General features: G+C 36.9%; 1 protein-coding gene across 2 annotated transcripts; it reads left to right on the top strand.

The window, feature by feature from the left end:
- The first annotated feature begins 5360 nt into the window (after positions 1-5360).
- On the top strand, positions 5361-17845 carry pnpla4 (patatin-like phospholipase domain containing 4). Of its 2 annotated transcripts, none has more exons than XM_051704649.1 (7): positions 5361-5475; positions 5793-5981; positions 6375-6469; positions 10823-10958; positions 11329-11394; positions 11792-11906; positions 14041-17845. In XM_051704649.1, exons 2-7 carry the CDS (start codon positions 5802-5804, stop codon positions 14256-14258), a joined length of 810 nt encoding a protein of 269 aa, XP_051560609.1. In that variant the 5' UTR covers positions 5361-5475; positions 5793-5801; the 3' UTR covers positions 14259-17845. The 2 variants fall into 2 exon arrangements, with proteins under 2 accessions (XP_051560609.1, XP_051560610.1); XM_051704650.1 differs by having other exon boundaries at positions 11792-11944.
- Positions 17846-22796: the final 4951 nt, after the last annotated feature.

The raw sequence follows: 22796 nt of genomic DNA, 5'->3' as shown, positions 1-22796 counted from the left end.
GAAGTCTGGTTAGTACAGTTCTGACATGTTGCACATGGTCTTCCTTGGACTGTGAGTAGAAGAGGTTACACTTACTTTAACTTCTTGAGTATTAGCAGCATTGGATTTATTAGGACATGAGCTGCAACAATGACCAGGCTGGCCACAGTAGAAACATAGTCGCTCTTGTAGTCTTCTCGTGCGCTCCTCCTCTGAAATTTTGGTGTGTCCGATCTGCATTGCTTCCACTGGCTCAACATGAGGAGAACTACTAGAGGCTGTGAACAGTGGTAAACAGGAGCGTGGAGTGTTAAATTAAATTGTCAATTTTGATGGCCAACGTAATGTATGAGGTTAACTCCAGATAATCATCATTGCAAGCTAGCACAGCTTGTAAAACAGGGTTCAACCCTTCACGGAAGATAGATTTTATGTCTATCTTCCGTGAATGGGATGTCATTCCATCCACTCTGAGCTGCTAATGTACAGAAGCGTACAGCATAATCTGCTGCAGTCTTGTTGCCTTGGCATATGTGTAATAGCTGAATGGAGACATCTTTACCTCTAGTAGGATATTCAAAAACTTCTCTGATTTGCTGTGAAAAATATGAAAATGAGTCTCTAATTCGATCATCATTATCCCAGACTGCTGTGGCCCATTCTAAAGCTTTTCCAGTAAAAAGTGTCATAAACTCTGATTTTGACTGTTCATATTTAAATGACTCAGGTTGCTGTGAAAAGTATAAGGAACATTGACGTAGGAACACTTTACACTTATCTGCAGAGCCATCGAATTTGTCAGGAAGCACTAATCTTACCAGTTCAGCTCGAGGGGGAGGCAATGACTGAATGTACCGAGTTAAATGTTCGTTGGCTGCTCGTAAAGTCATGAGGTGATCTTGATAGCTTTTGAGCATTTCACCTTGATACGAAAGGGCCACTTGCAGTTGAGTAATTTCCGCTGGATTTGTGCCAGGTGAAGTATTCTCTAAGGAACTGGAGGAGGCTGTCAGTTTAGAACAAACAGGTGAAATACAAACTCTAAAACAGCAAACAGGTGTCGTAGTAATAGTCCAGGCAAGGGTCATAAACATGGTGAGGCAGATACACAGCAACCAAATCCAAGACAGTAATCCAAAATCCTAAGTAACAGGCAGAAAAGTCCATAACATGAAATCCAAAATCACTATGAGAAAACACTCAATAAGGCAGGGTAAGCTGACAATACTTTGCACTGAGGGTGAGAATGAGTAGAGTATAAACACACATGAAGCTGATGAGGTAACTGGAAACAGGTGTGGGGAAGATGGCAGGAGCAAAGGATGCTGGGAGTTGTAGTTAAGAACTAGGTTAGTATTCAGGCGATGGTGCCCTCTGGCTACTGGATGCATGGTCCATGGACTGAGATGTTACATTGTATGCACATGCTTGCGACATGTCTTTTTATTAATAGGTTTAACAGCATTAGCACCAACCATACATTATCAACTGAATGTGATTTAAAATTGACTACACTTGATTATGGAACCTAAATTATAGAGCTCATATCAAATTAAGAAACTGTCCCGTTAGAGGGCAATTTTTTATTTTATTTTTTTCATACAAACTGCGTATTTCTACAAACTTTTCACCCCATGCTAAGTACATTTGCTGAAATAACAATCTACAAAGGGGAGGGGGGGATAATAATATGAAGGAAATATAGCTGCAAGCAGCAATTATGGAGCCAAGCACATCAACCATTATTAGGCACAACAATGGCACACACAAGAAAAATAATAATAATAATTAAAGCAATCTGGTCTTGATTTTAGGCAAAATGGTTGAAAAACCATAAATATTATCAATTGCAATGGGACATAAAAGCTTATTACTTTTGACCAACAGGTGGAGCTGTCACCAAATTGATACGGTCTGGTCAAGGTGCGGTCATGATGACACATATAAAGTTTCATATCAATATGCCAAAGCGTTGCCAAGATAGAGCCTGAAAACCATTCTGGCACCGTGCCATCAAATTCATTTTTCAGTTAAACGAAAACAGTTTGGTCTATTAACACGAAATCCATAACTTTTTGTTGGCATGGTCTGAAGGTGGTCTGAATCGATTTTGGTTAAAATCTGACAAACGCTCTAGGAGGAGTTTGAAAAAGTAGGTTTTTAAAGGATTTCAAAATGGCGGACAGGAAGTTCGATTGATCATGGCATAATTGGTATCCATGTTCTCAGCATGACCCATGGAATCTACCAAGAGTGATCTTATGACAATAGCACAAAGTAATCAAAAGTTATTAGCATTTTATGAAAATATCTATGGTATAACATTTGACCAAGGTGGCACTGTCCCAAAACATTTTGAGTACCTTCTGGGCGTTGTGCCAATGACACATAACGAGTTTCATAACGATATGTCAATGCGTTTGAAAAATAAAGAATTTTACAACAAAATTCAAAATGAGCAACGCCAAAATGGCCGACATAGGAAAATTTGGTATCATTCGACTCGGCATCCCGTACAGAATCTAACAAGACCAGATAGGTGAAACCATTTAGAAGTTATAAGCAAAAATATGCATTTTTCATATCTCGTGACCACTAGGTGACACTGTGCCGAAACTGTGCATGTACCCTCAGGTCATGGTTGTCATAATACATACCAAGTCGAATTTGTTCGCATGTTATTCGAGAACTGTTTGACTAATCAATTTGAATTCCATAACTTTTTGTCAGCCTGGTCTGAAGATGACCTGATTCAATTTTCGTGCAAATCAGACAAACGTTCTAAGAGGAGTTCGAAAAGGTAGGGTTTTAGAAAAAATAAAAATGGTGGAAACATTTTCAAGACAGAAAATGACGACATAGGGAGCAATCGATTCGTCTCGAGAATTTTGATTCTAGCACTTATGGTTCAAAAGTTATTAGCATAAACGTGTGAAATTTTGGGCAGTTGGTGGCGCTAGAGGGTTTGAGTTAGAGACTCCAAATTTACTCCAGTTAATGTTCAGACTGTCCTCTATCTGTGTGCCAAATTTCACAACTTTCCCGCATATGTTCTATGGGCTGACATAGACTCAATGACGGAAGAAGAAGAACAATAAAAAGAACACTAACGATTACAATAGGTGCCTACGCACTTTCAGTGCTTGGCCCCTAATAATAATAATAATAATAATAAATAAAAAAATGTATAATTAAATGAGTGGAATCAACCTTCCCAAATATAAATTTGGGGAAATAACAGGTTATTGTTTACTTTTTAAAACATTTTGCATTTATTAGGGGCCAAGCACTGACAGTGCGTTGGCACCTATTGTAATTGTTAGTGTTCTTTTTGTTCTTCTTCTTCTGCCATTGAGTCTATGGCAGCCCATACTTGCAGCTATATTTATTATTATTATTATTATTAATATTATTATTATTAATGGCCAAAATTCAGCCATGCAACGATGTGATGCAAACTGGTTCTTTGATTCTCAGTTTTGCAGTTAAGCTGGTTTCTTCTGCAGTGCGCTTCGAGTTTTCTCTCTGAAACCCTCCTCCACCCTAGCTTCTACATGCCTAGATCTGCTACATGCGGGATTGTTTGTTATGTCTATTTGTGCAGCAGCATGTAACACATGCTCGATGCAGCATGTCTCGTGTTTTGTCTTATTGTGGAGCAGCAGCAGCATGTCCACATGCTAACTCTGTATGTATACAGTATGTATTTTCTAGCAGTAGCAAGTCTCTGTACAAGTGCTTTGCAGCACCGTAGCAGATCTAGTCCGCCAAGACCAATATCCTATTAAGAGTGATATACACCGATCAGCCACAACATTAAAACCACCTGCCTATTATCGTGTAGGTCCCCCTCATGCCACCAAATCAGCGCCAACCCGCATCTCAGAATAGCATTCTGAGATGCTATTCTTCTCACCACAATTGCACAGAGTGGTTATCTGAGTTACTGTAGACTTTGTCAGTTCGAACCAGTCTGGCCATTCTCTGTTGACCTCTCTCATCAACAAGGCATTTCTGTCCACAGAACTGCCCCTACTGGATGTTTTTTTGGTTTTTTTTTTGGCACCATTCTAAGTAAATTCTAGAGACTGATGTGTGTGAAAATCCCAGGAGATCAGCAGTTACAGAAATACTCAAACCAGCCCGTCTGGCACCAACAATCATGCCACGCTCTAGAATTTACTCAGAATGGTGCCAAAAACAAAATACATCCAGTGAGGGGCAGTTCTGTGGACGGAAATGCCTGGTTGATGAGAGCAGTCAACAGAGAATGGACAGACTAGTTCGAACTTACAAACTCTACGGTTACTCAGACAACCGCTCTGTACAATTGTGGTGAGAAAAATAGGCGCTGTTTTGGCGGCACAAGGGGGACCTACACGATATTAGGCAGGTGGTTTTAATGTTGTGGCTGATCAGTGTATGCCCCAGCCAATCATATACACTTGTGTTATGTACATTGCGCATTACATAGTGATTTTAAACCACTCACAATTACTGTTAAAACAAATGATTAATAGTAGCCTATCTTGTTGCCATAACATCTACTTGTGTAAGACATTTGAATCAAAACCATTAAACATGATGACATTAAAACGCTAAGAGCCTATATAATGCACACAATAAATCAAAATCTTCAGTCTGACCAATTATTAGATACTTTAAAACTTAAATACTGTCAATGACTGTAAATAAGCACAGCAAAATCGATCACATAATTCTGTGGAGACACAACGCCGTCTTTGGTTTACAAAGGCATTTTGATACAAATACATATATACAAGGTGAAGACAGTCACAATAATAGTATTAATAGCCTACTATTAATATTTGGAGAATAAAAACACTTAAGATTCGTAAAGTTGTTTATTAAAAAAGGCGATACAAAGGCAAAAAAGATGCCTTGATATTATATTAGCTAGATATACAGTGAGAGAACTCACGTAAGATTAAATGCAAAGGCAAAAAATGCAGCAATATGGAATACATTATAAAGACAATCCATCCACGTAAGATCAGAGAGTTGTTTTTAAAGGGGATTCAAGGCAGTGAAGAATATATACAGTTTGTACAGTAATTCCAGCACACGCGTTTACTTTTCAATGTTTGACAATGCAAAGATTGACGACACGCCTTCCGTGTTTAGGAATTTCAAAATAAAAGTAATTTGTTTAGTGGCAAGAATTTTATAAAATACAGTCTCGTGTACCTACCAATGTTTAAATGCCATTACTTTAGAGAAAACAATCTAAAACCAAGTTGCATTCATTTATGCACACTTTTCAAGCAAAACATTTTACAAAAAGAAGTATACAATTACATGAGATTGTATTTTTTATAAAATTATTGCTACTAAACAAATGACTTTTATTTTGGAATTCCTAAACACGGAAGGCGTGTCGTCAATCGTTGCATTGTCAAACATTGAAAAATAAACGCGTGTGCTGGAATTACTGTACAAACTCTCCTCCAGTGATCTTTTTAATAGAATCATAAGGTCAGTTCTGTGAAATAAGGAAGCACTTAAATATTTCATTGTTGCAATGTGCAGTAAACTTGAACGACAGAAGTGGCCAGAGAAATTAATATAATGAAGATAATTACTTACATAGTTTCAATTTATCATGCACAGCGTGCTTTTCAATATCTGTATTACTGGTTTTGATCAAGACTACAGTAAAATTAATGTCATGCTAGCAAAATATACGTAATAGTAGACTAAAATAATATTGTCTATCTATCAGAACTGTCCAACATCATAGTTTTTTATCTTTTTTACACACTTTTCTAAAGTTAACATATCTCTGTCTCTAGGATGCAGTTATGACGGTGGTGAATTTATCATTTGCTGCGGCTGGGTTTTTAGGAGTGTATCATCTGGGGGCAATAGAGGCAATACTAAGACATGGAGATAAGCTGCTGTCCTCTTTAAAAGGCTGTGCTGGAGCATCAGCTGGTTCTTTAGTGGCCACTATAATGATCACTGCTCCTGATAAACTACAGGTAAAGCCTTGCATTCAGATTACACAGTATAACACGTTAAAGCAATAGTTCATTCAGAAATGAACATTTTGTCATTATTTACATATCCTCATGTCATTTACACACCTCTTTCTGACATTATGAATGTGAACAGTGATTCCAGGCTGTCAAGCCCAATAAAGGACAAAAAACACCATAAAGCCACAGTAAAAGAAGGCATACAATCACTTTGTGATTAGCAGACCTGAATTTAAGTCATTATTCACTGTCAAGTCAAATCATTAATCAACTCTCGTAAATGGCGCACAAATCAAATATAGTGACGCTGTGTCAGTAACATCAAAATACATTGGTTCTTGTGTCGTGACTCGTAACTAACTATACTGTATGTTCTGGTTTTGTGTTTACAAACAGCATTGTAAGGAATTCACGTACAGATTTGCTAGAAACGTCAGAAGGCAGAGATTTGGAGCAGTGACACCAGGATATGACTTCATGCTTGAACTGAGGTAAATGCAGCTTTTTTTTTTTTTTTTTTACAAAAGGAAAATGATTCAGTAGTTGGTTGAATTTAACCCCACAGGGCTTTTTTTAACCTTATTTCCCCATACTGAATTTTAATCATAAGGGCAATCCAGGTAGGATACAACTCAGCTATTACTGTCACACAACTTATTTTCTCCTCATTTCAAAACATACTGAATTTCAAAATGGTGTTAGAATATTATGATTGATGCATTTACCCTCCAACGAAAGTCTTTTCTGTGAGTATTTTACTCTCAAACAGTTTATAAGAGGTGTAACACACACATTCAGATATTTCGCACAGTTTGGAGGGCTAGGAAAGTACATTTTAATTTGTGACTGTGATGCTGTTATGTTTTTCCCTGCTGCCATTTCAGTGGTTTTTAAATAGAAAATTTCTTTGTAAATTAATGTAGTAGTTCAAGAAATTCTCCAAATGTTCTTGGGTGTCCGATTTCTCAGACTTTGATTTGGCATTGTGGATGCTTTTTCAGTTGCTGTGAAATGTCAGTCTTGAGATTAGATTCATAAGTGTTTTAATAACGGAACCAGATCAGTGCTTTTATTACTGAAGAGTCTGGGTGTTGTTCTATCCTGTTATTATGAAAGTTGATTGAATCTTACAAATGTATAAAATAAAAAAAACAGAGGTAAACTAAGAAAGAGGCATAAAAGACAAGTGAAACATGCAGTGTGTAAAAAGAAATTGCTAGCAAGAAAAGTTCTTTATAAAATTTATGTAACCATGCAGGTGTAGGCCATACCCAAATGTAAGGGGCTGATTAGACCATGTTTGATTGACCTCCATGAGTATTAAGCGCTCTTTCCAATATTAACATAAAAGGCAGTCCGTTTTGCATAGTGCTCTTCAATGAAAGAGTGTGTTTGTGTATGGAGGTGTTAATTAAATGTTAATTAGAGAGAGAGCTAAAGAAACACATTTACCTTGAATTAACTTAAGCTTGCTCTCCAAAACACATTTGTTTCACATGGACTTTCAAATCGTTATATATATATATATATACACTATATTGCCAAAAGTATTCGCTCATCTGCCTTTAGACGCATGTGAAATTAAGTGACATCCCATTCTTAATCCATAGGGTTTAATATGACGTCGGCCCACCCTTTGCAGCTATAACAGCTTCAACTCTTCTGGGAAGGCTTTCCACAAGGTTTAGGAGTGTGTTTATGGGAATTTTTGACCATTCTTCCAGAAGCGCATTTGTGAGGTCAGACACTGATGTTGGACGAGAAGGCCTGGTTCGCAGCCTTCGCTCTAATTCATCCCAAAGGTGCTCTATCGGGTTGAGGTCAGGACTCTGTGCAGGCCAGTCAAGTTCTTCCACACCAAACTCACTCATCCATGTCTTTATGGACCTTGCTTTGTGCACTGGTGCGCAGTCATGTTGGAACAGGAAGGGGCCATCCCCAAACTGTTCCCACAAAGTTGGGAGCATGGAATTGTCCAAAATCTCTTGGTATGCTGAAGCATTCAGAGATTCTTTCACTGGAACTAAGGGGCCAAGCCCAGCTCCTGAAAAACAACCCCACACCATAATCCCCCCTCCACCAAACTTCACAGTTGGCACAATGCAGTCAGACAAGTACCGTTCTCCTGGCAACTGCCAAACCCAGACTCGTCCATCAGATTGCCAGATGGAGAAGCGTGATTCGTCACTCCAGAGAACGCGTCTCCACTGCTCTAGAGTCCAGTGGCGGCGTGCTTTACACCACTGCATCCGACGCTTTGCATTGCACTTGGTGATGTATGGCTTGGATGCAGCTGCTCGGCCATGGAAACCCATTCCATGAAGCTCTCTATGCACTGTTCTTGAGCTAATCTGAAGGCCACATGAACTTTGGAGGCCTGTAGCAATTGACTCTGCAGAAAGTTGGCGACCTCTGCGCTCTATGCGCCTCAGCATCCGCTGACACCGCTCTGTCATTTTACGTGGCCTACCACTTCGTGGCTGAGTTGCTGTCATTCCCAATCACTTCCACTTTGTTATAATACCACTGACAGTTGACTGTGGAATATTTAGTAGCGAGGAAATTTCACAGCTGGACTTGTTGCACAGGTGGCATCCTTTCACAGTACCACGCTGGAATTCACTGAGCTCCTGAGAGCAGCCCATTCTTTCACAAATGTTTGTAGAAGCAGTCTGCATGCCTAGGTGCTTCATTTTATACACCTGTGGCCATGGAAGTGATTGGAACACCTGAATTCAATTATTTGGATGGGTGAGCGAATACTTTTGGCAATATAGTGTATATATATATACACACTACCGGTCAAAAATTTTGAAACGCACTCATTCTTTATTATAATTTTTTTTCTTCTTCACATTTTAGAATAATAGTAAAGTCATCAAAACTATGGAATAACATAAATAGAACTATGGTAATTATGTTGTGACTAAACAAAATCCAATATAAATCAAAACTGTGTTATATTTTAGCATCTTCAAAGTAGTCACCCTTTGCCTAGAATTTGCAGACATGTACTCTTGACATTTTCTCAACCAACTTCTTGAGGTATCACCCTGGGATGCTTTTTAAACAGTATTGAAGGAGTTCCAATATATGCTGGGCACTTATTGGCTGCTTTTCTTTATTATTTGGTCCAAGTCATCAATTTCAAAAAAATGTTTTTTATTTTTTTATTACATTTTAGTTTTATAATGAAATAAATTAATATGGTGGCACAATTATATTTTTGTCTACAAAACAAATTTCAAACATTTAAGCATACGCCTTCGGATCAAAAGATTTTTAAGATCATGAGAAACATTTCAGTCAAGTGTTTCAAACGTTTTGACTGGTAGTGTGTGTGTATACATATATATAGATAGATAGATAGATAGATATAGATATTTACACTGGCAGCCAATAATGATCAGATTTTGCTCTTATGGAAAGAAATTGGTACTTTTATTCATCAAAGTGGTATTCAGCTGATCACAGTGTATAGTCAGGACATTAATTACATGAAAAATTAATATTACAATTTGAAAAAAAATTTCAGAACTTCTTAAACTACTTCAAAGAGTTCTCATCAAAAAATCCTCCACGTGCAGCAATGCAGATCCTTGGCATTCTAGTTGTCAGATTGTCCAGATACTCAGGTGACATTTCACCCCACGCTTCCTTGTCGGGCACATCTCACACACCTTACAGTCTAGCTGATCCCACAAAAGCTCAATGGGGTTAAGATCCATAACACTCTTTTCCAGTTATCTGTTGTCCAATGTCTGTGTTTTTTTGCCCACTCTAACCTTTTCTTTTTTTCTTTTCTTTTTTTTTTTTTAAAAAGTGGCTTTTTCTTTGTAATTCTTCCCATAAGGCCCTCACCTCTGAGTCTTCTCTTTACTGTTGTACATGAAACTGGTGTTGAGCGGGTAGAATTCAATGAAGCTGTCAGCTGAGGACATGTGAGGCATCTGTTTCTCAAACTAAAGACTCTGATGTACTTATCCTCTTGTTTAGTTGTGCATCTGGGCCTTCTACCTCTCTTTCTGTCCTTGTTAGAGCCAGTTGTCCTTTGTCTTTGAAGACTGTAGTGTACACCTTTGTATGAAATCTTCATTTTTTGGGCAGTTTCAAGCATTGTATAGCCTTCATTCGTCAAAACAATGAGTTACTGATGAATTTTGAGAGAAAGCTGTTTCTTTTTTGCCATTTTGACCTAATATTGACCTTAAGACATGCCAGTCTATTGCATACTGTGACAACTCAAAAACAAACACAAAGACAATGTTAAGCTTCATTATATATATATATATATATATATATATATATATATATATATATATATATATATATATATATATAAATGAATGCATTTTTGTGGTAATCAACATTATGCCACTGATGCAGTCGATTGAGCTTAACTTGTATTGAACCCGGAATATTCCTTTAAACAAATATTGTTCCTGGCTCTGGTAGAATGAGGTTTGAATGGTCTGAAGACTATTCTGATGCTTAAATGTGTCACCTCCTCAGAGCTACTTGTGAAATCGTAGATACTGCTGGCATGAAATGAAACAGCAGACTTTTTCTTTTTCTAAGGAAATAATATCTGTGATGTACATGAATTTCTGAGGGCCTCCTGATAATCTTGACATACAGCTAGGAGCAGTGAGCAGACTTTATCAATTATCTTTAGAATGGAACGTTGAGTGGATTTTTCTTTCCTTATTTCTCCTGCATTACCTCAGTGGTTTGACCAACACATTGTGTAATTACAAAATTATATTGAGGAAAAATGGTTTTCACTGAGGTTGTTAATTATGCAAACACAACAAATGAGCATCTGTCCTTTGGTTTTCCTCTAGGGAAGGCATAGAAGAGATTCTCCCACCCAATGCCCACCAGTTAGCCAATGAACGTGTCCATGTTTCAGTAACGCACTCAAAGACGCTCAAGAACACTATCGTGTCCAACTTCACCTCAAGGGAAGACCTCATTCAGGTATTCAAGCTTGAAGTCAACAGACAATGATTTATCTTTCAACTACAGGAATTATGCCCACAACCCAAAGGGAGCTAGCCCATTCAATAAGCCACATCATAAGTGCTGTCACTGGACAGAGTTAATGCTCTGGAAAATTGCTGCTGTTGAGTTCATTCATTCTTCTCCCATCTGAAATAAAGAACAAATTGCACTGGTGCTTCAGTAGTCAGTCAGACATGTTGACAAAAACAGCATTTATTTTATTTCTGTTTGTTTCTTTGCACTCTCTCATCTTTTTATTTTATTTTATACTCATCTTGTTTATTTATAACTCTTTCTCGTCATCTGTCCATTCTACCCATGTATTATGACTGTGTTGTCACTAAAGGTGCTCTTGGCCAGCTGCTTTGTGCCTGTCTATGCTGGAGTGAAGCCAGTGGAGTTCCAAGGTCAGGTAATAGTGTCTAATGCAACCAACTCTCTTGGCTCCAATACTGTCTCTAAACCCTGTAGGATTCATAGTCTGTGGCTCTGCTAAGAGCTGCATTGTGCTGTTTATATTTATTTAGACGAATGAATTAACCACTTCTCTGGTTCTGCGTGTCCTCTCCACTGACAGAGGAGGTCTGATAGAACTACATTAGAGACTGAGTGCCATGTTATTTTCAGTCAAAACTATTTAGTAAAGTTCAAGTGTTGAGTTGTGGGAAACAGCTACCTGCTCTGTTCTATTAGCATGACAAATGCTTTTACACACCTGACATAAACTCATATCCTTGGTGTGTCCCACAGCGATTTACATATGGATGTTTTGATATCTGCATGATGTTTAAGAATGTCATTTTTCTCAGAAATGGATAGATGGAGGATTCACAGACAGTCTTCCTATTCTTCCAATGGGACGCACAATCACAGTGTCACCATTTAGCGGCCCTCAGGATATTTCCCCAGCTCATAAGGGCATAAGTAAGCTTCACCTCAGACTGGCCAACATGAGAGTTGTGGTAATTTTTATTTTATTTTATTTTATTCTTCTTTTTTTTTTTTTTTTTTTAGCATAAGGCAATCTAGATCTACACAACTGGCATTTATTTAGCATTTAAATACTAGTGCTAAATTATGATGGTGTTTTAGTGCCACGTTAATAGAACAATTCATTATGTTTGGAGAAGAATCTTTTAAGAGGCCTTTTACAAAAATAAAATCATAAAAGTTTCAAGATTAAATTAGTAACATTTTAAGAATAGAGTCAAAATTACAAGAATATAGTCTGAGCTTTATAAGAAAGTCGAAGCATTATGAGATTAACCCTGTAAAGCCTGACATATGAAAGAATTCTCATAAAATAAATTTTTGTGACATTACACTGTTTTTAGTACCACTAGACAAACTATAAAAATAAATCGTAAAAAAAGAAGAAAAAAAATTGCACGTTTTCTTTTTCATGTAACATATTTGATACATTAGGCTTTAAAGGTCATTATCCTCCTGAGTCCCAGCAATTTATTTTTGTGTAGGACATTTGTTATTTAAATTTGTCTTAGCCCATACTGTACATGCTACAGTGGTAAATCTTGGGATATTATCAAAGGGCTCCCTGGGCTTTTCAGAGATTACAAATGTTTTAGAGTTTGGCCATGACAACTTCCTCTCCATGGTCTTAAATATGGATCGAAATGTATTGAAATATATCACAGTTCAATTCAGCACATCAGATACAATATGAATAAAAATATATATATTTTGTTTACAATAAACAATTTTTATCACATGTATTTTATGCACCAAACACTATAGTGACATTTAAAAAGTTGTAAAACAGTTTTCGCTGGGTCTCTTATGGTACTTACGGTAAGATGACATCATCATAGCTTATATAATGTCAGAGCAGGCTGCATATATAAAAATACACAGAAATGTTAGTTCACACTTTAAAGATATCTTATAAAAAGTATATGTCAGAATTTTCAAAGCTCTGTGTTTATTTTATTTTTATTTTTTATTTTTGTGGTGGGCATGAATGGAATGTATTGGTGATTGATAGATACTTCAAAAGCCTGTTGTATCATATTTGGTACATGTAATTTCAACTGGCTTTTTCAGTAAAATAATATACACAATTTTAACCAAGCACAAATTGCTTATATTCAGCAAATACTCATTTTAAAATATCAATAACAATATAATCATTACTTTTACTGTTAAATTTGTCATTTATCACAACATAAGAGACACCATTTTAAATAGATCAATGTAAACATTGAAACCACATTTTTTTCACAGATAGACAATAGATGGTGCCATAAACATGTGAAACTTACATACCATACGTTTTTTTTGGCTTTTCAGCTTGAACAGAGAGTGAAACAGGAACCGTCAAAGGTTGTGTATCATATTTGGTACACACTGCGTTATAGAGTTAAAGTTGTAATATGATAATAAAATCAAAGTAATATTAGAGATTACAGTAATAATGTTTTGAGCATGAAGTTGTAATGCTTTGTGAATAAAGTTGTAAAATTATTAAAAGCATAATATTGTAGGAAAAAGGTAGAAATATTCAGAGAAAAAATATTACAAGAAAAAGTGTGATTACACAATACGCGTAGGTCGCCGAAGGCAGCATCTTCATCAAGAAATTGATGTTGAGCATTTAATTAATTAATAATTGGAAATTGAATTAATTCAAAAGATAGAACCATACTGACATTCAGGAAATTGCCTTTTTATGCAGTTTGAAATGGCAACCAGTAGTCGACTCCAAGAGTGTCATCGATCATTAAATCTGCATCTAGCTTTTCTCCACCATATCACTTTAATATTACTTTCCTTATGACTTTATTCTCATAATATTACAACTTTAACCTTGTAATGCTGCGTTTTTACTCTCATAACATTACATATTTCTTCTCAAAACATTACTACTTTAATCTCATAATGCTACGGCTTCATTCTCATAATTTCATCTCTTTATTTTACTTTATTCTCAGAATTGTACTACTTAAATTTTGTGATGTATGACCTTATTGTCATTACTTTCAAACTGCTGTTTATGTTGTAACCTGCGACATGTTTTGAAACCTCCGTTTTCCACCCTCAGCTCTCAAAGGACAACATCGTAAGGCTGAACCAGGCCCTGTTTCCTCCCTCATTACCAAGACTCAAAGCACTGGACCAGGAGGGATACCAGGATGCTGTTCGCTTTCTAAAGAAAGACAGATGGATGCAATAGTTGTTTTTCTAATTTTAGTAATGGAATATATAAATTGTGGCATGTTGACACCATTTTTAGTAACATTTCCTAGTTACTGTACCTAAACATCTTTAGAGCAGTGCAATATTTTATATATTTTTTATATATAATATATAAACCTGATTGGTTGCAGGCTGGTGCGTTGGACACAGCTGTAGCTTAAGATCTCCAATATTTATTTGAATACCAGTGTTCCAGTCATGCAAAATTCATCAGACATTTAAAAAAAGCGAGGGTCGCATAACCTAAATGTTGCTGTTTCTATAAATATTGGAGTTCTAGACATCATCATTTGATTTTAAGCAGTTTTACATATTTTGTGTGAGAATCATACTTGCAGTGTCTACAGTACCTTATTCTTAAGATGAGCACTGTAAAATGTATCATGTATTTCAGGAGGCTGAATGATAATTTTCTTAAATACAATTTCTATTGCACAGCTCTAAAATAACTCTACTCTCTGTAGGGCCTTGGCCCACTTAAAATGGCAGCAGAGACCGCAAGGCCCTTTGTTCTATGATCAAAAGGAGAGACATTGAACTCAGTTTCCCAGGATCCTTCACAAATTCACAACTGGATGCGAAGTCCCGCCCATGGACCCAGTCTCAAACGCCATTGGTCAAGCGGCCTACGACCGATGACGTCATCTCGTCAACAAAACCCGCGGACAGATGAATTTCGGCCTCTCTGTGCTAAGCACTGCCTGGCTGTTAAGGGACATCTGTACTGTGCACGTACTGAAGGAGTTTTCCCTCCGTTTGGACTGAGAACAAAGAGACCACGTTTTTATAACCTCGCCATTTGGCCACGGTAGAGTAAGATTAACATAGCTTTGTTCAAGTCTTATAGTATACTTATATCAACCGGTTCAGTTTCACTGTAAAGCAACAGTGAATTTGTTTTGAAAAAACAGAAAGGCGACCAGTTTCCCTTCTCCCTCTTTTTCATTCAACGTTGACTACTTTCTGCATTCTTCTCCATCGCTGGATCCGAAGAATAAAGCAGAGATGCGTCTTTTCGCTGACGAGCGTAAGACAAGGAACCATCCAGACTGTTTATCCTGACCGGTCAATGCAACAGGAATTCCAACGGACAAACCTACTGAAATCACACAGGATTTCCCAAGTAAGGCTTGATATCTGGGCAGATTTAGTTTAGAAACTGTGATTTTTCTTGTGAATCTAAATCGTATTTTTGATTCTAAATGCTGATGTTTTGAGTATATTTGTATGTTAAACTCTGCTCGCTGCTTCGAGTTGGGAGATTTGTTTTAGTTTCTTTTGGGGTTACGTTTGTTTTGTTGAGTGATCTGAACTAGTAATTCAGTCCCGCTGTTACGAGCGGTTATCCTTAACTAAACTGCATGCATTTTTCCTCTCTCTCTCGCTCTCATTCTCTCTCTCTCACTGATATTCATTGAGTGAGCGACGCCTCGGTTTATGTTCGACTCAGGTTGGTGAACCAAATTCTCCCGCCTGTTTCGTCAGTTCCTTTGTGTGTCCGCTCATTTCCATCCGCACGTGGTATCAGCTCCATTTTGGATTTAACCCTCCATTTTGAACCTGATCCTCCATTTTGATTCCTTTGTTACCACACCTGGACACACACACACACACACACACACTCTAGCATATAGCTCCACTGTTAGTTTAGGATATCCTTGATTTTATTTTTGGATTATATTCGGATAGTATTGGCTGTGTTCACTACTGCTTGATTATAATAAATCTTGTTATATTATAATAAGTACTCCTGTTTGTTTTTGTTTGAATATTGTGTTGAAGCCAACCTCTGCCACATGAAGAACTCCCAAGTTACCTCAGAGTACTATTATGTTATTGGCGTTAGAAACTAACTGTAACTAGATTACTATTAGATTTGTATACCAATAATTTAACTAGTTTTTCCCCTTTTTGATTATTTTGATTAACAATTAACTCAACCTACAGGGTAGATTTTGTTTTATGAGACTCAATCAGTAACTTGCTATCATTTTTCTCTTTTCAAAGAGTGGTGCCCCGAGAATAGAGTTTAATGAATTAAATTCTATTTAATTACTATTTAGTTATTTAATTGTTATGATTATTCCGTAATTAATAACAAATAATTATTGATTATTTCTGGAGAATAGTTTAATGAGTTAAATTCTATTTAATTACTATTTAGTTATTTAATTGTTATTTGATTATTCCATAATTAATAACAATTAATTATTATTTCTGATAGTAAAACTGATTTAAACAACCAGTAGCACCTACATAATAGTTATAGCCCTGAGGGCAATTTCTGAAAGTATTTCTGAAATCCCCTTTGTTGGAATCTGTTCATAATGGCCTGTAAACCTCAATCTAGTCCAACAACTCAGCCTCATTTGCTAACATTTGACATCCGCACATATCAGTGGTGTGTATCTCTAAGTCCTTGAGGACAACCATGGAGAACAAGCCTTTGAAGTAGAACCACAAGAGAGGCCGTTTGAACTCGGTGAGTCTCCTCACCTCTCAGAACAATCGCTTTACTCACACTTGACTCTGCAAGAGCGTTATGATAATTTTTCTGCCTATGAGAATAACGTCTCCCAGGGGAAGGTTTGGGGATTAGCAAAGTTTGTGTATATTTGTGATGTGGGAGTGAAGAGAGAAACAGTTGAAGCACAGGCGAGGACTCAAAAACCCTTCTGCAAAAACTGCTCATTTGAGTCGTGATATCATGAGGAGTAATGACAAGTAAATAGATTTGATGCTACTTTTGCAATTAAGTACCAGTTTTATTGAATTAGACCCATGGGTAGAGTGTCGTCAAAAGATGTACAAAGTTCAGCTATTTATGTGATCATAATCCATCTGTTCTAATTGGTCTTCATAAAGTGAGCAGAATATTATAAGATAAGCACCATTAGTGATGTATTGTTCAGCAGATAGCTCGCAGCAGCACAGGGCATTTACATCAGTCTTCAAATGTATGATGCAGAAATGATGTCTTGGGTTGATCCATAAACAACATGAAAAGCTTTATCACAGTCTTCTTGTAGTTTGTATCATGTCAAGTGTGATGTTTAATCTATTATATGTTTCACAGTTTTTATGAACACTTGAGAACAGTTGTTTCCTAAAGTCCAAAATTAGTCCAGCAAGTTGAAATAAATACCAAACCTTTTTATAATGAGAGTTGGTTCATCATGTAAGACAGGAGATTCCCATATTAATTTAACTCATTTAAATTTATTCTAATGCAGTAGATGCTTTTATCCTAAGTGATGGACAGAGGAATACTAACAGAGAGAAAAAAGCAATTTAAATAATACAGCATAGCAATGCACTTGGACACTGCATCTGCCCATGTGAATGTGTGTGAATTTGATTGTGCAATTAAGCTCCATCTAGATGTGTCTTTGAATGACACCTTTAATAATGTTATTAGAATGTGCATGCCCATTGACTTACTATACACTGGACCTGACCCCTCACAAAGACCTTGAAGAACCCTTGACATTGGGATTATACATTAAGATTATATTTACCACTGATTAAGAAATAATTGTATGCATTTTGCAAGCCTGTATAATTCTGCTATTAGTCAAATTATTAAGCTCTGAGAAAATTAGTAAGTGCTCATGACCAGCAGAAGATTGAGATGTGGTGAACATGTGGGGGGGGGGGGGGGGGGTGTCACACAGCCACAGATTTGTTTTTGTTTTTTTCTTTTTTTCGGACAAGCCGACATATGATTGGAAGGATGTTGGACAAACCAAAAAATATTGTGCTGAAATATTAAATGTTTTGATGCTGAAATATTAAATGTTATTAAAGAGTTTTAAAGTGCTAAAGTCTCTGAATTATTATTATTTATTTTTTTCTGTACTAGAGAATAGCTTGGTGCTGCAGTTATAGTCAGAAGTTTACATACACTTAGGTAAAACAAATTTTTTAACCACTCCACAGATTTAATATTAGCAAACTAAAGTTTAGTCGTAAAGTCGTTTAGGACATCTACTTTGTACATGACACAAGACATTTTTCCAACAATTGTTTACAGACAGATTGTTTCACTTTTAATTGACTATATCACAATTCCAGTGGGTCAGAAATGTACATACATTAAGGTAACTGTGCCTTTAAACAGCTTGGAAAATTCCAGAAAATTATGTCAAGTCTTTAGACAATTAGCCAGTTAGTATCTGATAGGAGGTGTACTGAATTGGAGGTGTATTGTGGATGTATTTGTGGTGAGCAGGGAGCCGAGCGGCGTTTGGGCAGAGCGAGGCCAGGAAGATAAGTGGCGAATGACTTCCACCTGCGCGCCACACCGGCCTCGCGTTCCAGCGAGGCGGTAGTATTTAAGGAGAAGAGACAGCGGCAGATGGGAGAGAGATGTAGGAAGCTTGTCCACGTGTTGGAGTGTTTTTATGATTTGACGCAGCTGGCTGAAAAGCAGTGTGTGTTTTTGTTTCTTTGTACATTGAAAAGTGTCATTAAATGTCTATGTGTTTGTCGAGCCAGTCCCAGCTTCCTCCTTACTTTCTTAAGTGTTACAATATTTTAAGGCCTACCTTCAAACTCAGTGCCTCTTTGCTTGTCATCTTGGGAAAATCAAAAGAAATCAGCCAAGACCTCAGAAACAAAATTGTGGACCTCCACAAGTCTGGTTCATCCTTGGGAGCAATATCCAAAATATCCAAATGACTATATGTACAAACAATAGTACACAAGTATAAACACCATGGGACCATGCAGCCATCATACCGCTCAGGAAGGAGAAGCATTCTGTCTCCTAGAGATGAACGTAGTTTGGTGCGAAAAGTGCAAATCAATCCCAGAAAAACAGCAAATGACCTTGTGAAGATGCTGGAGGAAACGGGTAGACAAGTATCTATATCCACAGTAAAAAGAGTCCTATATCGACATAACCTGAAAGGCTGCTCAGCAAGGAAGAGGCCACTGCTCCAAAATTGCCATAAAAAAGCCAGAATACAGTTTGCAAGTGCACATGCTGACAAAGATCTTACTTTTTGGAGAAAAGTCCTTTGGTCTAATGAAACAAAAACTGAACTGTTTGGCCATAATTACTATTGTTATGTTTGGAGGAAAAAGGGTGAGGCTTGCAAGCCGAAGAACACCATCCCAACCGTGAAGCATGGGGGTGGCAGCATCATGCTGTGGGGGTGCTTTGCTGCAGGATGGACTGGTGCACTTCACAAAATAGATGGCATCATGAGGAAGGAAAATTATGTTGATATATTGAAGCAACATCTCAAGACATCAGCCAGGAAGTTAAAGCTTGGTTGCAAATGGGTCTTCCAAATGGACAATGACCCCAAGCATACCTCCAAAGTTATGGCAAAATGGCCATCACAAAGCCCTGACCTCAATCCGACAGAAAATTTGTGGGCAGAACTGAAAAAGTGTGTGCAAGCTAGGAGGCTTACAAACCTGACTCAGTTACACCAGTTCTGTCTGCAGGAATGGGCCAAAATTCCAACAACTTATTGTGAGAAGCTTGTGGAAGGCTAACCAAAACGTTTGACCCAAGTTAAACTATTTAAAGGCAATGCTATCAAATACTAACAAAATGTATGTAAACTTCTGACCCACTGGGAATGTGATGAAAAAAATAAAAGCATTCTCTCTACTATTATTCTGACATTTCACATTCTTAAAATAAAGTAGTGATCCTAACTGACCTAAGACAGGGAATGTGAAAAACTGAGTTTAAATGTATTTGGCTAAGGTGTATGTTAATTTCTGACTTCAGCTATTTATGCATTCAATACTTCTCTCTGTCTGTTTTTGTGGTAACACTTTACAATAAGGTTCCAGTTGTTAACATTAGTAAATGCATTATGTATCATGAACAAACAATGGACAATATATTTTATACAGCATTTATTAATCTGTGTTAATAAAAATACAATTGTTCATTGGTAGTTCATGTGTTCATAATATTTATTAACTAATATTATCAAACACAATTTGAAAATGTATTAGTATTTGTTGAAATTAACATTAAACAAGATTAATACAATTCTTTAGGCCTAATTGTTTATTGTTAGTTTATGTTAACTAATGGAACCTTCTTGTAAAGTGTTTTAGTTGTTGGAAAATCAACCTAAAAACAAAGACAAGCCTCTGCACCTTGAAATAAAAAAATAAAAATAAAAATAGAGAGCCATTTCAGTATGTTCAGCACACATCAAACTTCCAGTCGCTCAGGTTAATTAAACTGCCACTGCATTTAGCTGCAGGTAAAACAAATTAGCAATCAAACAAACTGCCAGAACAACCCCTAATTGTTAATTACAAGGAAAAAGAGGGGAAAACATTGCAACCGAATTATGTGCTGACTGGCAAATTGAGCCATTTAGAAAGTAAATCTCAGTAATGTCATTCAGCTGTAAGAAAAACAGAAATGTGCAAATCTCCATCATTTCCATTAACTGGTTTATGGACAAGAGCAGTTTTTTTTTTTAATGCGTAGAGCTAATGGTAGAGACACACTCCTGAAGTGCCAGACGAACATAAGGGAGAAGAGAAAATGTGCTTATAGATGGAGAAGAACAAGATCAAAGTTTATGCTTAGCAAGCTTTGAATCATATCTGCCGGGGGAGACGGAGAGACTGAGTCAGACAACTGGACAGATAGAGACAAAAAATATATTTTGGCATGAGAAACTCGAGTCTTTGAGTGCATACCAGAGGATCCCTCTAGTATTACATCTTCACTTAGCATATGCCCATCTTTAATTCAATAAGCTTATAAGATTTCACATGCAGCTGTTTTAAATTTTTAAATTTCATTTTGCACTACTGAGAATGTGAGGCCCAATATGGTACTACATCCCTCACCTTACTATAAGCATAGTTTTCACTTTTTATCTGGATTATCCATATTTATTTAATCTGTTTATATCAGTGGTCCTCTATGTGACAACATACCTATTTAACCCATTGTAAAGGTACTGTTGTGTCAGACACAACAAACAAAGTGTCTCTTTATGGTCCATGTGTGAACGGAACAATAAAGCATCGTATAGCATAAAGCATAGTATAGCATAACTATAAACATAGTTTTCACTTTTTATCTGGACTATCCATCTCTGTTTTTATCAGTGGTCCCCTACTGTATGTAACAACAACATATCTACTAGAGAATGCTTCGTAAAGGTAATGTGGTGCCAGATACAACAAATAAAAGTTCTCTTTATGGTCCATGTGGGAACTAGCCTTGTCAGGCAGTGCTATGTTAATGATCATTTCAGGCAAAATTGCCAGAGGCTGAAAGTGGTTACAGGAGAAACACAAAACCACAGGAGCTTCAGCTAAAGCCTCACTCAACAGCAGTCAATGTCAAAGGGGAGGACAGAGGGCTGACTATACCTGCTTCAGTCCTCAAATAAACAGAGACACGGATGGATCTGTGCTGTCTGAGTCATTCACATTGGCACTGTATGGCTGAGACACATCACTGAAGAATGTGAGGTCACCATCTTAAAAGAAAAAAGGAATGCATAGAAATGTCAAGGTGCAAAACACAGGCAACTGAATCTTTCAAAGCTGTGTCTAATTTCAATGCCATTAGCAGCACTAAACAGAATTACTAAAAATAATGTCAGATTGTTTCAAACAGGTTTTCCAAATACTCCCAACGTCTTCTATGGTTTAGACAAAAATATCTGTCCCACCTCAATAGGATTGCCAGCTGCCCCATCTGGGACAGTCCTTATTTTGTATGGACATCCCGTATGGGACAACTATTGTCCCATATTTAAGTGGTAATATTGACAGAGGCACAATTTATCAGATATTTCTGAATAATGATTGTACATCTGGGGATAAAGTGATATTTCAGTTATCTGGGTATTGTGAGTCATCTTTTCTTCTTCGTGTATCACTCTGCGATCTCTATAAATAAGCTAATAAAATAATTTAAACTCAATATGTCAAACATGTCCATGTTCCATTTGTTTGTTAATTTGTCAAACAGACTTGTAACAAGCATAATAATGAGCAGTCAGACGCAGTATAAACTCAAACAGAACTCAAATCGTAGGTTGAATTCAGCTGACTCTGGAGACTCATCTGTCTCTTTCTTCTCGAATAATATAACATAATTGCACCTCAAATCATGATTTCATTTGCAATCATTTTATTTTTTCGGTATGCATACATGTGGGGTAATGTATAAATTACATTTACAGCCGGTAAAATAACCTTAACCATTATTTTTTTAAATGACAGAGCAGCTTAATATGATTTAGGTTCTAAAACTTTCAAAAGTCATTACAAATAAAGTTTCCAAAGGTTTTAGAAACATATCTTTAAGCAGGACTCTTCTGGTGATGTGCCTTTGATCATCTGAACTAAGCAGACCTCCCATACTGCAATTGACTGATCTCTCCCCACTGCAAAAGGGCCCAGAAAATCAGGATGATTGAACTTGTCTATTTTGACAGGCCTATATCTTTTTTCTTTTCTTTTTTTGCTCAAGAAGCCCCATGCTTCTTTCAAGGCTCCCCTGGATACCACCATCTGCTCTTTCTGCTATATCTTTAAAAGTCATGATCACCACTCACATTGCATGTTGTATTTTAGTAGATACTGTATGCT

The sequence above is a fragment of the Myxocyprinus asiaticus genome, chromosome 8 (assembly GCF_019703515.2).
Source record: "Myxocyprinus asiaticus isolate MX2 ecotype Aquarium Trade chromosome 8, UBuf_Myxa_2, whole genome shotgun sequence".
Taxonomy (NCBI): domain Eukaryota; kingdom Metazoa; phylum Chordata; class Actinopteri; order Cypriniformes; family Catostomidae; genus Myxocyprinus; species Myxocyprinus asiaticus.
This window is presented reverse-complemented; position numbering and strand designations above follow the sequence as displayed.

Coding starts and splice junctions, on each gene's coding strand:
- pnpla4 (XM_051704649.1), top strand. CDS start 5,802: ATGACGGTGGTGAATTTATCATTTGCTGCGGCTGGGTTTTTAGGAGTG. Junction 6,470..10,822: donor GACTTCATGCTTGAACTGAG/GTAAATGCAGCT, acceptor GTTTTCCTCTAG/GGAAGGCATAGAAGAGATTC. Junction 11,395..11,791: donor CAGTGGAGTTCCAAGGTCAG/GTAATAGTGTCT, acceptor CATTTTTCTCAG/AAATGGATAGATGGAGGATT.